The 14,970-nt window shown below is 54.1% G+C and overlaps 2 protein-coding genes across 2 annotated transcripts in view; one reads left to right on the forward strand and one right to left on the reverse strand.

Annotated features, from left to right (window-relative positions):
- The window catches only part of Asb2 (ankyrin repeat and SOCS box containing 2), a 37,461-nt gene extending 29,739 nt beyond the window's left edge, over positions 1-7,722 (forward strand). Inside the window, exons 8-10 of the mRNA XM_041633254.1 lie at positions 3,634-4,189; positions 5,004-5,157; positions 7,185-7,722. Of these exons, the coding sequence (XP_041489188.1) occupies positions 3,634-4,189; positions 5,004-5,157; positions 7,185-7,321 (847 nt within the window). The 3' untranslated portion in view covers positions 7,322-7,722. The remainder of the gene's footprint in view (positions 1-3,633; positions 4,190-5,003; positions 5,158-7,184) is intronic.
- A 3,475-nt stretch (positions 7,723-11,197) lies between these two features.
- On the reverse strand, positions 11,198-13,061 carry Fam181a (family with sequence similarity 181 member A). Its single transcript, XM_041633483.1, has 2 exons — positions 12,974-13,061; positions 11,198-12,272 (listed from the first exon to the last, which is right to left on the reverse strand). The coding sequence occupies exon 2, from the start codon at positions 12,186-12,188 to the stop codon at positions 11,310-11,312; it is 879 nt and encodes a 292-aa protein (XP_041489417.1). The 5' UTR covers positions 12,189-12,272; positions 12,974-13,061; the 3' UTR covers positions 11,198-11,309.
- Positions 13,062-14,970: the final 1,909 nt, after the last annotated feature.

A 14,970-nucleotide genomic window follows, 5' to 3' on the forward strand; every position in this document is an offset into this window, starting at 1 on the left:
CATGGTGCCTGAGTGAGTTCCAGGAGCTTAGCACCTCCCTTGTGGCCAGCAGAAGACACAGGCTTGTATTTTGGTGACCATGTCTGACCCACCATCGTTAAATATTCGTTTTGCACATGTGTGATATGTGTTACACGCATGCCAGGATTGGCTGCATGGTTCAGTGTGTTGGGAGCGGCAGTGGCTAGTTCTCATGTGACAGGGTGGATGCTGACAAGGGTCAGGCCACCATGACCTTTTGACTAAGGTCTCCTCTGGCTTGGAGCAGTAGGGCATGAGCGCCGTCACTGTGCTCTGGACACTGATCTCCAACTACATCCCAACTGCATGTCTACTGTGTGCTGCTCAGACTAAGGTGTGAGGTGTTACCTTCGTCTCCAAAGCAGGCTTGGTGAACAAGATGGAGAGTTCGTACTTTGCAGTGTGGGTACAAATCCCACCTTGCTAGGGCGTTTGAAGAATAAAGAAGATGAGAATGCTCAGCCCGTGGGGTCATGTTTGAATCATAGGAGTGGCTGTGAAGATTGGATGCCTGGCACTGACCCCAGCAGTGCTCGGTGGCACGTTCATTGGGACTCAGAGGAGGTGAAGTGTGTCTAGGGGCCTCAGTGAAGGGTAGCCGGAGGCGTCATTGGGTCATGATTTGGTCTAATAGGTGTGGTTTAGAGAGGTTAGTGCCCTGCCTGAGATGACCCAGCGTGAAGCGGGTCCAGCTGGTTCTGAGCCTGGTGCTTCCTTGTTGTCTAAACTGTCCCACAACACCCCTTCCCTCAATGACAGCTAACTTGAACGTGTCCTCACTGCTCCTGGGTGGGGCTAAAGCAAGCCATCAGCACTCAGGTCAGCAGTCAGGGAAAGACTACACACACACACACACACACACACACACACACACACACTGGAGTAGTTAGCGTCTTTACCGGGACCCCAGCTCTAGCGCAACGAGAGGGGGATTTTAATACTAAGGGGGCCTGGACTGAGGTCCCAAGTCAGAGACTGCCAAGCTGCCTGTGAAGTCTTCCCAGAAGCTGTCGGGGCCTCCCAGAAACAACCCTGGGCTGGGTCTGTTTGACTTTCTGGGAGAAGTCAGCAAATCCAGCCTATTTCTTGGTGTCACCTGCTTATTTCCTGCTCTCTGCCCCACAAAATGACCTGGTAGGGGAGAGTCATCTGCCTAATGGGTTGTCCACATGGGCGCCCTCCATGGTGGCTCACTCCTGTCAATGTCAGCTCTTGGGAGGTAGAGGCAGGAGGATCAGAAGTTCATGGCCATTGGTTATGTGTGAGTTTGAGGCCAGCCTGGCTCACAAGAGACCAAAAATTTAATTAATTAAAAAGATGTGGGGTGCCACAGAAAGTCCTGGCCTTGGGTCTCATCCAGCACCTCCACTCTGCCCTGGCTTGTTGCCTGTATTTATTCAGACCCATTAGCTTCCCTTTGCACTCCGGGGTCTCCATTTCCACCCTCTGTGAAATGGCAGCGCTGTCCTTTTCTCTTTACCAGCTGGTCAGCCCAGCCCAGCGCAGCAACCTCCAGCGCTGCGGTCCTAGTGGAGTAACCAGTGACCCGATGACTCACTGAGTTGCTGACTGGGTGCTTCTGGGACGCAGGACAGATATTGTCAAGTTCCCACATTCCTGCCCCTTTTCCTGGCCTGGGCAGGGAATCACTGGAGACCAGCTGGGGCCTGCAGAGATCCCAGCCCATGGGCCAGCCGCCCAGCCCGCCCCTGTCCCTGTTCTTTCCCGTGCTTGGGCGCGTCACGGCTGTTACCCTGCATTTGTTGGTCATGGCGGTGGTCCAGAGGCCCCAGCCCTGCCTTTGACCAGCACCTCTGAAGAGGAGGTCAAGCCCCTGGAGCCTGCACAAATAAAAATTAGGAGGCAATTAGCTCCCCTGAGTGTGTGAATTTCCTTTTGAGGTTTCTGAGGCAGATCTGAGCCAAACTCAGCATCACTGATGATAACACTGCTGCCCTTGGAGAGTCCAGCAGGAGGTCGCTGGCATCCCGGTTCCAGGAAGTCAGAGGCAAGGGCAGTGCCAGGAAGCAAGAGACATGGGAACTGGCCTGGTGGCACCTGCTTTCCCCTCCCCCTTCCCCAACATGGCCACCTCTTTAGAGCCCCCACAGGGAGGCTGTGAGGTCACCTGTCAGCTTGGATGAATCAGGGACTGAAATCAACAGTATAAGTGCTTGTTCTAGAAGGAGGCAGGGATCCAGGGGACAAGAGCCAAGATGAGGGGTCCTGGGGTCAAGAGCTGAGATGAAGGGGTCTTGGGTCAAAGCCTTAGAGCTATTTATCCTATGACCTCTAGTTCGTCGCTGGTTTTCTGAGTAATGTCTGTTAAAAAGATAGACAAAGCTTGCTCTGGATACCCATAGGGCTACAGTGAGGGTAAAACGGACCAGGCCAGTTAATGCGCTGTGAGAATTGTAAAACCCCGTGACCTGTCAGCTGTCACCCCGATTGCTACAGCAGAAGTAGGAGAGTAGTTAAGAGCGTAGCCTAAAGGATCGGACAATCTGAATTCAAATCTTGGCGGTTTCACTTCCTGGCTGTGTGTTTTTGGGAATTCCGCACCTTCTCTGGGTTACCTCCTCTGGAAGTCAAAGACTCTTAGGAATACAATCTCAAAGGTGCCCTAGGAGACCTATGAAGATTTGTAGGTGGAGTGTTGAGATCAGAGCCCGATCCAGTGGCTGGAAGCCAGGACGGTGGGAGCTCCAGCCTTGGTGGTGGCTGGCTGAGCTCTCCCTGTCAAAAGTGGGCAAAAGGACTTTAAAAACAGGTGTGACACAGCCAGGAGAGGAGAATGAAGGACATGGGGACAGGGTGGTTGAGACTTTTCTCCCTTTCTGCCTCCGTGCCTCCCCTCACCACCTCTAGAGGTTCCATCCGATACCAGTGTAGCAGGAGAGGGAAGAAAGACAATTCAGTCCCAAAATGCCCCTCCTAGTAAGTTCCTTAATTGCCCAAAGCCTCAGTTGTTCTCATCTGTGAAGTGGGGGCCACAAGACATGCTTTATGGGCTGTCATAACGATCGAACCAGATTCTCAGTGTTTCCTTCCCATCCAGGGTAGGGTCTGGTACCAGATTTCAGCACCCAACTCTACTACCCCTGCAGAGTAGTGTGGGCTTTCAGTGGGTATGCCGGGGCTTCCTGCCACTTTCACCGGATTCCTGGGAGCCACGGTCTTTATTATTAGTGGATCAGTGTTTTGTTTGCATGTATGTTCACGTACCTCGTGTATGATTGGTACCCGCAGTCATCAGAAGAGTGCTTCAGGTCCTCTGGAACTAGAGTTACAAACGGTTGTGAACTGCCCCGTGGGTGCTGGAAATCGAACTGGGTCCTCTGGAGGATCATCCAGAGCTCTTAACGTCCAAGCCATCACCTCTCCATCCACAAGCATCCTTTATTTAGGCTGGAGTCCACGAGAGGTGCTTGAGACCGTAGAACATCTGGCTGAGGTTTTTCCAGAACTCACCAGCCAGCTCCACCCTTTTTTGGCTTTGTGACTAGGAAAACAGGCCGACTGAGCATGGCTGGCCCCTCGGCGCCCTCTGCTGGCCAGGCCATGCACACTCGTGCAGTCTCCTGACCCGCATGTGCCTGGCTGTCCCCACAGGATTGTGCAGATGCTGCTGCCCGTGACCAGCCGCACGCGAGTGCGCCGCAGCGGCATTAGCCCGCTGCACCTGGCGGCCGAGCGCAACCACGACGCTGTACTGGAGGTGCTGCTGGCCGCGCGCTTCGACGTGAACGCGCCTCTGGCGCCCGAGCGTTCGCGCCTCTACGAGGACCGCCGGAGTTCTGCTCTCTACTTCGCCGTGGTCAACAACAACGTGTACGCAACTGAGCTGCTGCTGCTGGCGGGTGCCGACCCCAACTGCGACATCATCAGCCCCCTGCTCGTGGCCATCCGCCACGGCTGCCTGCGCACCATGCAGCTGCTGTTGGACCACGGCGCCAACATCGACGCCTACATCGCCACGCACCCCACCACCTTCCCCGCCACCATCATGTTTGCTATAAAGTGCCTTTCGTTGCTCAAATTCCTCATGGACCTCGGCTGTGATGGCGAGTCCTGTTTCTCCTGCATGTACGGCAACGGGCCGCACCCGCCTCCCCAACGACTCGGCACCTTCCATCCAGTGGACGACAAGGCACCCAGTGTGGTGCAGGTGCATGGGGAGGGGGGCAGGGACAGGCGGGTGTCAGGGAAGGGAGGGCAGGTTGATAACCATACTTCCGAAGCTGGTTGGGCTAGTGGTTATGGCAGGTGGAGAATGAACCTGTGGCCAGCATCTTCATCAGGGACAGACTCCATGGCTCACACCAGGTGATGTAGGCCTGTCTGTAACCCCAGAGGCAAGAGGACTGCAAGTCTGAGGCTAGCCCCAGCTGCAGAGTAACTTAAAGGTCATCTTTAACAACTTAGTGAGAGCCTATCTCATCCGGAGAGATGGCTCAGCAACGTATTGGGAAGCTCTTGAGGAGGACTGGAGATGGGTTCTGAGCACCCGCCATGGGTGGCTCACCACCACCTGTAACACCAACTCCAAGGGAATCCCCTGCCCTGTGGGGGCACACACGCTCCCATACATATATTCATACACATGTGTGCAGATAATTAAAAGAATAAAATCACTTTTAAAAATTAAAGTATAAAAGAGGGTCAGGGATTTGATCTGTCAGAGAGCACTGAATGATGCGGTAGTTCATTCTCAGTCCAAAATAATAATAAATTAAAATATACAAAATAGTTTGTATCCTTTTTTTAAAAAAAAAACTGCCTTGGAATGGATGCCATATGCACAATTTATAGGTAAGGAAGTTGAAACTCAGAGAAGTGAGGGACCAGCCCGACTCATCTGTCTCGCATGCCAGGTGACAGATGCCCGTGCTAAGAGGACCACACTGAGAGGAGGAGTTCGTAGAAGGCACCTGGTCAGATCCTCTCTGGCATCACCTAAGAGTGCTGTGTTCCTCTTTCAGTTCTGTGAGCTCCTGTCGGCCCCGGAAGTGAGCCGCTGGGCAGGACCCATCATCGACGTGCTTCTGGACTACGTAGGCAATGTGCAGCTGTGCTCCCGGCTGAAGGAGCACATTGACAGCTTTGAGGACTGGGCCGCCATCAAGGAGAAGGCAGGTAGGGCTATGGCTGCTGCTGCTGGCTTAGCCTCCATCCCACAGAGACTCAGACTTCAGGCGGTGTCACCCATGCCAGTACAGGCTGTGCCCGGCCCTGCTCTGCAGTGTGCTCAAAGTGCTGGTGGCTCCTGGGGTGATAGATAAAGGCATCCAGCCTCAGAGAGATCATATCATCTGGGCCAAAGTCACATAGCTAGGTAGATACCAGCCCAGGCCTGGTAACATTACTCCCTACTTCAGGCTGTTTGAAATAATTCTGGTACCCGGAGGGAGCTGTGGATCTACTGCCCAGCGCCCAGATCTCATCCGATGGGCAGCTCCTTTGTGCAGATCTGGAGCCTGCATTCCCAGTAGATTTCAGGCACACCAGAGTTGATGCTCTGCAGGTCACCTGGAGCAGCCTTTGTAGGGACACGGGGTGGCTGTAAGAATGGTGTCTCACCCCTGAATAGAGAAAGAAGGCAGGCTCACGGCCCTGACCCTTCTAGCACTAGATGACGAAGCCTGGCTTGCTTGGGCCCAGGAGGCTAGACCCTGATCATTTGTCTGTCAGGCAGGTAACACAGGGACTGGTCTGTGGTAGGTTATCACCATGCCACCAAGACTGCTCCCATCCTTAGCACCCAATTCTGATGTGCCCAATTCCTCCTTGATCCCACCGGTTCCCTTGAGCCCTAACTACCATAGGATCTTCCCTGGGCATACATCTGAGTGAACAACTCTCAGCTGATTCCTTTGACAAGTAGGGTAGCAGCAGCAGGGGACAGGGGTCATCTATCTACCACCTACTCAGTCGCTGCTATAGAGAATGTCATAATCCTTCACTAACCAAGTCACTGGCTGCTGCCACCATGATCCCTGACCACCAGAGGGCCTTAGAAAGGGGCCATCTCTCACATCCAGACTCGGCCTCAGGAGCAGAGGACTGTAGTGAGCACTTGGGAACAGGTGGTACACAGTTCTCAGGCCTGCCTTGGTTACTTTAAAGCCACTTCTCTCTGTCTCGCTCTCCACCCACTCCTGCACTAGGTGTTCTGAGGTCGACATCATTGTGTTGTGGAGAAAACAGGCTAGCCCGGCCCCCCAAACTCTCTGGGTCTTGGGCTACCTGCTTCCCTCTCCACAGAAAAGGCCCTACCTTCCTAGAGAGAGGCTCAGGCCCTGATGTCAGAAGTGGCAGGGATACCAGGTATTTGTCAGAAACCCCAGAGTGTCTTGAGGTCTTGCAATTGGCTAGGCAGGCATTTGCCATCTTCTTTACTGGGAATGCCTTGGCTTTCCTCATGAGGAACGTTCCTCCAGACCCCTCTCAGAGGTGCAGAACCTTCTCCATATCCTCCAGAAGGTACTGCTTCATCTCTGGCCCAGCATGTGTTTGTTGAACGAATGGATGGATCATGCATGGATGAATGACTTGTTTTAGTTAACAAGCTACTTCCTCATGCCCAAATAAATTACCCAATTACCAGATGCACCCTTCTGCCTTTCTTCATCCCCACCTCCCAACTGAGCAAACACCAGACCATAAGGTACTCCAGGGATGTCTGGGAACAACCAAGTAGGAGTCTACAGCCTGCTGGGAGTCCCCCAGTTCTGCTGTCAGTCCTTCTGCTTCATCTGGCTTCTCAGTGATAGCAGGAGCCCCACATAAGTTCCTCAGGGGATGCCTGAGAGGTCAAATTCTGACCAATTGCTGGGGCTGTTTGGGGATCCAAGTTGTATGTGAAGAGAAGAACTGAAAAACGGGTTGTAAGCCTGAGTCCCAAGGACATCCTAGGCGGGGCGGTAGCCTTACCCGGGAAGTGGGTGTGGCGTTTACCTCGACCACTTTGGTCTGTGCAGATCTGTGCAGGTTGAAGGTAGAAAGGCACTTTGCTAGTCCCAACTGTGGGGACTGCAGTTCCCAGCAGCAAGTACCCACCCCTCTTGGACTTAGCCTCATCATTGGCTGAACTCACTGCCCACACCCCTTGCTCAGTACGAATGACAAGTGTGCATCTCCCATCCATTTTCTCCTCTTTCCAGAACCTCCAAGACCTCTGGCTCACCTCTGTCGGCTGCAGGTTCGAAAGGCCATAGGAAAATACCGGATAAAACTGCTAGACACACTGCCGCTCCCAGGCCGGCTAATCAGATACCTGAAATACGAAAACACACAGTAACCAGCCAGCGAGGATATGACTGTTTTCATGACACCTCAGGAGGCCGGCATCCAGACGCACTTGGGGTCAGAACGAGGCTGCCAAGTGTGCTCTCGGGTCTCTGTATAAGCTTCGCCCAAAGGTGGAGTCCGTGTGTGGAGTAGGCGAGGAACCTCCAGTTTCAAACTGTGAATGACTCACAGACCTGCCTGTCTGCCATTTGGCATTGCCAGAGACCTTTGACCTGGGGCCAGGGCAGAGCTGGTCTGGGAAAGGTGGTCCAGGCAGGAATCCTGGCCTTCAGCTGGAGAACTCTAGGAATGAGTTCACCTGCCTGGAATTACCTGGTCTGGCTGTAAGCCCCTCACTGGACTCTGAGCTTTCAGGCTGGGGGTGGAGGTGGGGGTGGGAAACCCTCAGACTGAGTGCTTCATTGTGTACAATAAACGTTGCGTACTACTTTTCTGCCCTGTGACGTTCCTCCCTTCAGACTCTCCAGGCCCGAGGTTCTCAGCTGCTCCTGGGGTCTCAGCCTTGCTCCTGGCAGTAGTAGGATTGAGCAGGGGCTAGGTACAGGGTATGCAGAGCCCCCTTTGTTGGGCTTTCAAAGAAAGACTCATGAGGGTATGTCCTTCATGGACCAGTAGAGAGCCATTCAGTTTCTTCTCCTAGTTCAATCACCATGGAAACCAGAGCTCCATCACTAGTGGTGGGTCCATGCCTATGAGTCCTCTTGATACCTGGGGTTGCACATTTCCTGATCCTCCTTCTCAAGCCTTATTTGCTACAGAAGTAGAAATAGTCAGGAAAGCAATCCAGACCTGGAGAGATGGCGGTCTGGAGAGCACAGGAGCCCTGGCCATCATGTTCCTGTGAGAGAAGGTGGGAGCAGGTGTCCCGTTTGCAGGTGAGTGCTGAGGTGCTGTCATCGCCCTTAGTCAAAGGGCTTTGAGGCCCAGAAGCTGAGACCCAGCACATGCTGTTTTCATGGGTGTTGCACCAGTTTTTCAATGTTTTCTGTGCATGAAGGGGAAAAGCCTCTTGGGTTTTGGGGGGCTAAGCAGCATCTTGTCTATACCCTCAAGGTCATGATGAGATAGAGGTTGAGAAGGGGAAGGCACTTGCCTGAGCATCCACAACAAATCCCTGTGGGGTTCTAGTTTTGTGTTTGGTTGCACCCCTTGATGTTTCGCTGGAGCAAGTCCAGAGGGAACCTTGCATCCTCTGTCCTGGGGATGCTTAGCCTCAAAGGTACAGGGGAAGCTGCTAAGTGTGTTCCAACTCCCAAATATTAAATCTGGCCTGAGGCCTAGCCTTGTGGTCCAGCGATGATTGATTAGTGCTTGACTGCCACTCTGGACTCCATTGTGCCACCAAACCCAGCCAGGGTGCCTGCTTTAGAGATGTCACATAGTATCACAAACTGCCTTTTGGAAGTCTGGCCCCAGTCATAATGCATGAGCATGAGGATGCTCGCCCTCGTGGTAGGAGCAGGAGACTGAGCAAAGGGGAGCCCCTGTACTGGCTTCGGGTTTTGCTCGGAGCCACACCAACACAACTTGATCTCGCTCTTTCTTTGTTCCCCTCCCTCCCTGCTACTTATTTATTTTTTAATGATGGATTCAAGCCCAGGACTTTGTGTACGGTATCCAAGCTCTCTATCTACCTGAGCTACATTGTCAGCTCTCGCCTTGCTCTTTGGTTGGGGGTGTATCTCCTGCTGCCATCAAGGCTGCTTTTCCCTCTCCAATTTCAAGTCTCCCAGATGAGCAGTGTGCTCCCCGCAGCTGCTTCCCATATGAAGGAGACTGGTACCCTGGGTCCCTGTTGTGTGGGTCGCGTTCCATTAAAGGTTTCTGCTTTTATTTCTTAAAGATTTGTTTACGTGTGCAAAGCTGTGTGAGTTTATGTGCATCGTGTGTGTAGCTTCCCATGGAACCCACGGGTGTCAGGTGCCCTGGTGTCGGATTATAGACAGCTCTAAGCCTTCTGATGTGGATGCTGGAAATCAAACCAAGTGCTCTTAACTACTGAGCCATCTCTCCAGTTCCTGTTTCTAATTTTAAATGAAGCTTCTGGCTTTTGAAGGAATGGATCTACAGGTGCCACTGAGGAAGCTGAGCCCCGGCAGAAAAAGGCTGGTGTAGGACCAGGACTTAGTCATGGTGGGTGGGACTCAGCGGCCCCTGAGAATGTGTGGCTCTAGGGGTGCTCCTGCTCTAGGAGTAGGGTCATGAGCGGTAGGGTGTCCAAGGCGCTCACTGCAGTGGGCAACACGATCTGTGAGTAGTTCTACTCTGCCAGCCCGCAAGGACCTCTGGGTGCCTAAGTGTGGGAGACAACTTTATGTAATAACAGAAGTCAGACTTCCACGTAAACAACAGCCCATGTAGCCGGTCTATGTCCGATCTCACTTTTTGGGTGAGGAAATTTCAGCATAGACAAGTAACTTGATCAGTAGGTGACAGGATTGGAGCTTTGAGGCCTGTGCTGTACAGCCTGGAGGAGACTGAGAACCATTGCGTGGGTCCAAGCGTTCTTGGTGATGATGCTTTTGGGTAGGAGAGGGCACACACCTGCTCCTGGTCCCTCTGTGTTTTCTAAGATGGAGCATAGGCTAAAGACCTGCCCCTTCCACATGTCAGAAAATGACTTAGGACAACTCTGCTTTGTTAGCATCCATGTTGCTGAAGTCTGATGCTTTGGACAGAAAGCCCCAGAATCCTGGAATACTGGCCACCTTTCCCTGGCCAATTGCACTTCTGGTAGACTCCCTGGTGGGACTTGCGGGGTTGGGGGAGTAGGCTAGGACCAAAGGGCCATGTTCAGCCTCGAATCCTGGATGTGCAGTTAGCTAAGGGCTTGCTCCGAGGCAGGCCATGAAGGAGCTAGTAGAAGGGATGGGCACAAACTATTTGAATCCCCTATGTGGGGAGCAGAGGCTGGCCCAGCACCAGACCTGGTTGCAAAGATCCTGGTTTGATGATACCGTGTAGCCCAGCCACACTAGAGCGTGCCTAGGCCAGTGCTACTCAGGAAGCCACCTAACTCAGCAGCTTGCCATCTGGGAACTATCAGGGGAAGCCTGGGTCTTTGCCCCCAATATGCATGTCTATCCAGCCACAGGCAGAGGTCTCCACATTTCATTGACAGGTGGCTGAGAGCAATCTGCAGAAAACTGGGTTGGGAGTTAGTTAGAGGCTGTGGCTTTAGGGCTTGGGGTTTGGGTTTTGCTTTGGTTTGATTCACTGTGGACATATAACCACGCTCATGCTTAAAAGGGACAGTTTGGTCACAAGAAGCTGAAATCTCATTGTCCTGATTTTATCTCTGACCAGGATCTTGCATGGCTACTCTGGCACAGCCTAAGGTGCAGGCACACCAAAATTATAGCTCTACCTCCCTAGGACAGAACGCTATGGACCACTGGATCCAGACTTCACATACCTCTTTCTGCAGATTTCTGGACCAAGCATCCTTCCCCAAGTTCTTTCCCCCATCCCTTCCCACCTGCTTCCTATGAATTGAGCCATGGCCTTCAGCACCCATCTCCAGATATCTCAGAGGCTACAAGCCACCCCTTCCTGTAGCCATCCTCTATGTGGACACTGCATCTGGAAACTAACCCACTTCATGACACCCAAGAGGTAGAAACTGCAAAAAAAAAATCTTTATTTTTTTTAACTTTCTCAATATTTACACAGAACAAAAAGAACAAGTGAGATGCCCTCCCCCAACCCCCAGCAGATGGCAGCTGAACAGGCGTGTAATGGGCAGCTGCAGACTAGGGTCCCATTGCCCATGGTCTCCACAGGGATAAGGAGACCCGTCTCCTGGGGAAGGGCTCCTGTGCCTGGCCCCATAGACTGCAAGAGTCAAATAGATGCCTGGCTGAGGAGCCCCCTCCCTGAAGCAGCCCGGCTAGACCCCTACCCTGCTCTCTTCTCACTTGGAGAGCTTATCAGAGACCCCTTCCTGCAGGCCAACAAAGGGGGCTAAGGCCGTCCAGCTAGAGGTAGCCGAAGACATTGAAGAGGGGTGGAGGCATGGCTGGTTTAGTGGGAATAGGCTTCAGAACCACGGGTCTGTACACTTTGGGCCCTGGATTGTCCACATCCTTGCAGAAGTGGGTTAGCTCCACTGGTGAGGCTGGGCTTTTCCTCCATAAGCCCAGACTGGGTACTGGACCTTGTGGCAGGACCCCTGGAAGGCTGGGGAAGATGGGCTGTCCATGGTACTGGAATGGGCAGTAGCTCCAGGCATCAAGGCTACCTACCAAAGATACCCCAGACATCTTGAGTGGCTCCGTGTCAGCTAGAACCCTTGGGGACATGGGCAATGGAGCCGTCTCAGGCCCCAGGGACTCAAGACCCTTGCAATTTTTCTTATTCTCATACAGAGATGCCTCTCTGGGGGTTAGGCCCACCTCCAGCCCCATTGGGTAGCTCAGGGTGGGCCTTGGTTCCTCCCAGAATGAAGCAGGCAGCTGTCTCTTCCTCATGGGCACCTGGCCAGGTCTAGCAGCCTCTGCATTCAGCCCCCCAAAGCTCTGCTCCTTAGAAAGGCACTCCTCCCTGAAGGGGGTCCCCAGGGCCTTCTCCTTGCAGCACCCATCCCCTCCAGGGCTGGATTCGGGGCACGGGTGGAGGGGCAGCTGCCCAGGCCTCTCTTCGGGCCCTCTGGGCAGATGAGGCTCCATCACCCTGCCAGGCAGGCCCCTAGGGAACCTTGAATACTTCTGAGAGAAGCGCTTGAGTTGCTTCTGCAGGTACTTGCGATGGTCCACAGAGCGGCGGCAGGGGGCCGACTTGTCCAGGGCTGCCTTGATGTCACTGGACGCCAGGTTGACAAAATTCAACAGCATCTTCACATCACTGTCAGCTGCCATCACCACGGGAACCGCGCGGGGCTTTCCATGAAGAGTGCAGGCTCTGCTGGGGGCTGGCAGCTCCAAAGAGAGCACAGGGCGGACCTGGGGAGCACAAAAGGCAGCTGGAGTCTCTCCAGGGCAGTTACACCTTCCCAGGGCCACCAGAACTGAATGCAAAAGCCCCCCCCTCCCCCAACCCCGGCACCCTTCTGTCCCAACCAGGATCCACAATGGGACACCTGGTAAGTCATTCAGCATCTCTTGACTAAATGAGACAGGTGCCAGCTATTTCATTCAGTCTTTGAGGGTCTGTTGCCCCCTCCTGGAAAGTGACGCTCAGAAAAAAGAATCACCTTGCTCAAAACCATCAAGCTACAAGTGGCATTGCTGGGGCTACATTTCCAGCTGGTCGCTTCTCCCACATACTGTGAGCCCAGCAGGCACGAATCGCCATTCAAGTTTTTATTTTCAAAGCCAAAGAAATTCTCTACAGAAGGCCAAGCCCCCTTCCCCCTCCGTGGTGGTGGCCTCCCCCTCCCACCACCCCGCCCCCTCTGCAGTCCCCACGCTCCACCCCCAACTCTCACACAGGGCCAGGCAGGATCCCTGTCTAGCACTTAATCTAGACCTGCCTTCAAGGCTCATCTCAGGCTGCCGGCAGCAGGAACTCCCCTGTAGAACCATCTGCAGCAATTTCATGCCTCCTCGGCCGCCACCCACAGCACTGTGCCCCTCCCCCAAGGCCCTAGCCCGCTCACACCCTCCACCCAGCCTAGTCAGACCACTTGGGACTCCACACTAACCGAAGGTGCTGGCTGGGACCCCCGCCAACGTGGCCGGCAGGTTCCCCACCGTAGACCCAGGCAAGCCCGGCGAGCTGGCGTGCAGCGAGCTCCGTGCAGGGTGAGAAGCAGTTGTGCAGCCCTCGAGTGGGCTGAATGGAGGACAAGTCCGGAGCTGGGGGGCCCTCAGGCCAATCAGGAGCGCCTCTCCAGATACAAAGCATCCCAATCAGGCGGCGGAGCCCCGGTCCCACATTCTTTGCAGTCACAAATTGTCACCATGGGGACCATCACAAAAAAAGACAGCTCCCAAATGCAATCATTTCCCGGTAAATTTCTACCCTTCAGCCCCACTTTCCCCGGCCTCCACACACCCCCTCCCCTTGACCTCGGTACCCTGGTGTCTTGAGGGAGTAGGGGGTGTGTGTGCAAAATGTCCAGAATCAAGGAGGGCTGGACACAGTGGAGACAGGCACCCAACCTTCCCCAGATACTCCAGGCCTCCAGCTGCCATGCTCCAGTGCAGACAGACAATCGGATGGGGTAAGCTGGCGTGGGCTGCTTTCCCTCTGCCCTTGAGTGTTGAGCGTGTGCTCTCTGACTCTGTCTGTCCTCGTGTCTCTAGCCTCTTTCCCCACCCTTCCTGAAGGGTCCCCTGGGATGGGTCGAGAGGTACACTGATGTGGGGAAAGGTAGCCTGGACAGGCTAGCTGAGGGGTGCTGGGATATCCATGGGAAGGGAGCCGGGGCTCTCAGGAATCTTGTCTTTATGTCTGCTTCCTCAATTGAGCTGCACAAAGCCTGAATTGCCCATTCAGTGCGGCTGGACAAAAGGGTGGCGTTGCACGGTCCCCTTGCATTTGTAGTCAAACAGTTAGGGACTTAAATCGAGTCGTCATGATGGAGAAAGAGGTGGACAAAGCCCATAGAATTGCCATCAGCAAACATTTTCCTGTGTCATATTAGCTAGTCTCCATGGCTCCCCCTGGCCCAGGGACAATGGCACAAGTTTGCACACTTGGCTACTGTCACCGTGCCAACGCCGCCAGGGCTGCAAGCAGGGCCACTCAGTTGGAGCAAGCAAGGAAGCCCAGGCTGCCTTGGCCCTGCCCACCAACTGCCCAGAGAGAAGGTGAGGCCGACAGCCACATGGTGAACAAAGTTGCTTGGGAAGCGCTCATGGCAGGGTCTCCGTGCCCACTTGTTGAGTGTTTCCCACCCACCTCTTCTCCTCCCTTCCTCTCTTTCCCTGTCTTTTTGCCGCCTTCTTCTCCTGTCTTCCTCTCTGCATCCTGGCCCACACCTTCATACCACAGCCTAAATGGCAGACAGATGACCACAGGCCCTCACTCAGAAGTGGTACCCAGAGGCTGCTGCTGTAGGGATGGGGCACCTCTCCCTCTTCTAGAGATGGCTCAGCGCTAATGAGCTACAGTTCCGACACCTGGAGCTAGCACCTGTTCTCTGAGCCAAGCCGGGCACCCAGACAGGGGTAGGTTGGGGCTGCGATCCCTGCAGTGGCAGCCATCCCATGCTCAGTGTCCTCGGCAGTCGCCTCTGCATGGCTGAGGGCTGTGTCATTGCTATTTTAACCCCCAGGGTTTAGGAGGGGAAATTCCGTAGCAAAGTCCCAGCACCAAGACAGATACGAGCAGGCAGCATCCTTTCTGCTCCAAACCCCTGGTACACTCTCCCGGAGATAGACTCCAACGTCCTGTGACCCACGGGGTAGGCTCCTGCCAGCTCCCCTCAGACCCCTCTAGCTCCCACCATGCTGGGGCATTGCCTCAAGTATCCAGCCCTTTTCTTCCCTGTCAATCAGCACCTAGCTTGTGACACCTGGGCCCTATTCCCTGGTACAAGGATATTCCCTGCTCCCAAGAATATTGCTGTCGGTGGATCGGCTTCCTGTAAGATGGCAAGATGGCAGCATGCCTGTGTCCTTTAGGCATCTCCGTCAAGTGTCATCTGCATGCTTCTTAGGTTAGTGGGCTCCGTGGGAATCCAATCTTAAAATG

The sequence above is a fragment of the Microtus oregoni genome, unplaced genomic scaffold, assembly GCF_018167655.1.
Source record: "Microtus oregoni isolate MIOR12 unplaced genomic scaffold, Mior012 000043F_ref0000047, whole genome shotgun sequence".
NCBI lineage: Eukaryota > Metazoa > Chordata > Mammalia > Rodentia > Cricetidae > Microtus > Microtus oregoni.

Coding starts and splice junctions, on each gene's coding strand:
- Fam181a (XM_041633483.1), bottom strand. CDS start 12,188: ATGGCAGCTGACAGTGATGTGAAGATGCTGTTGAATTTTGTCAACCTG.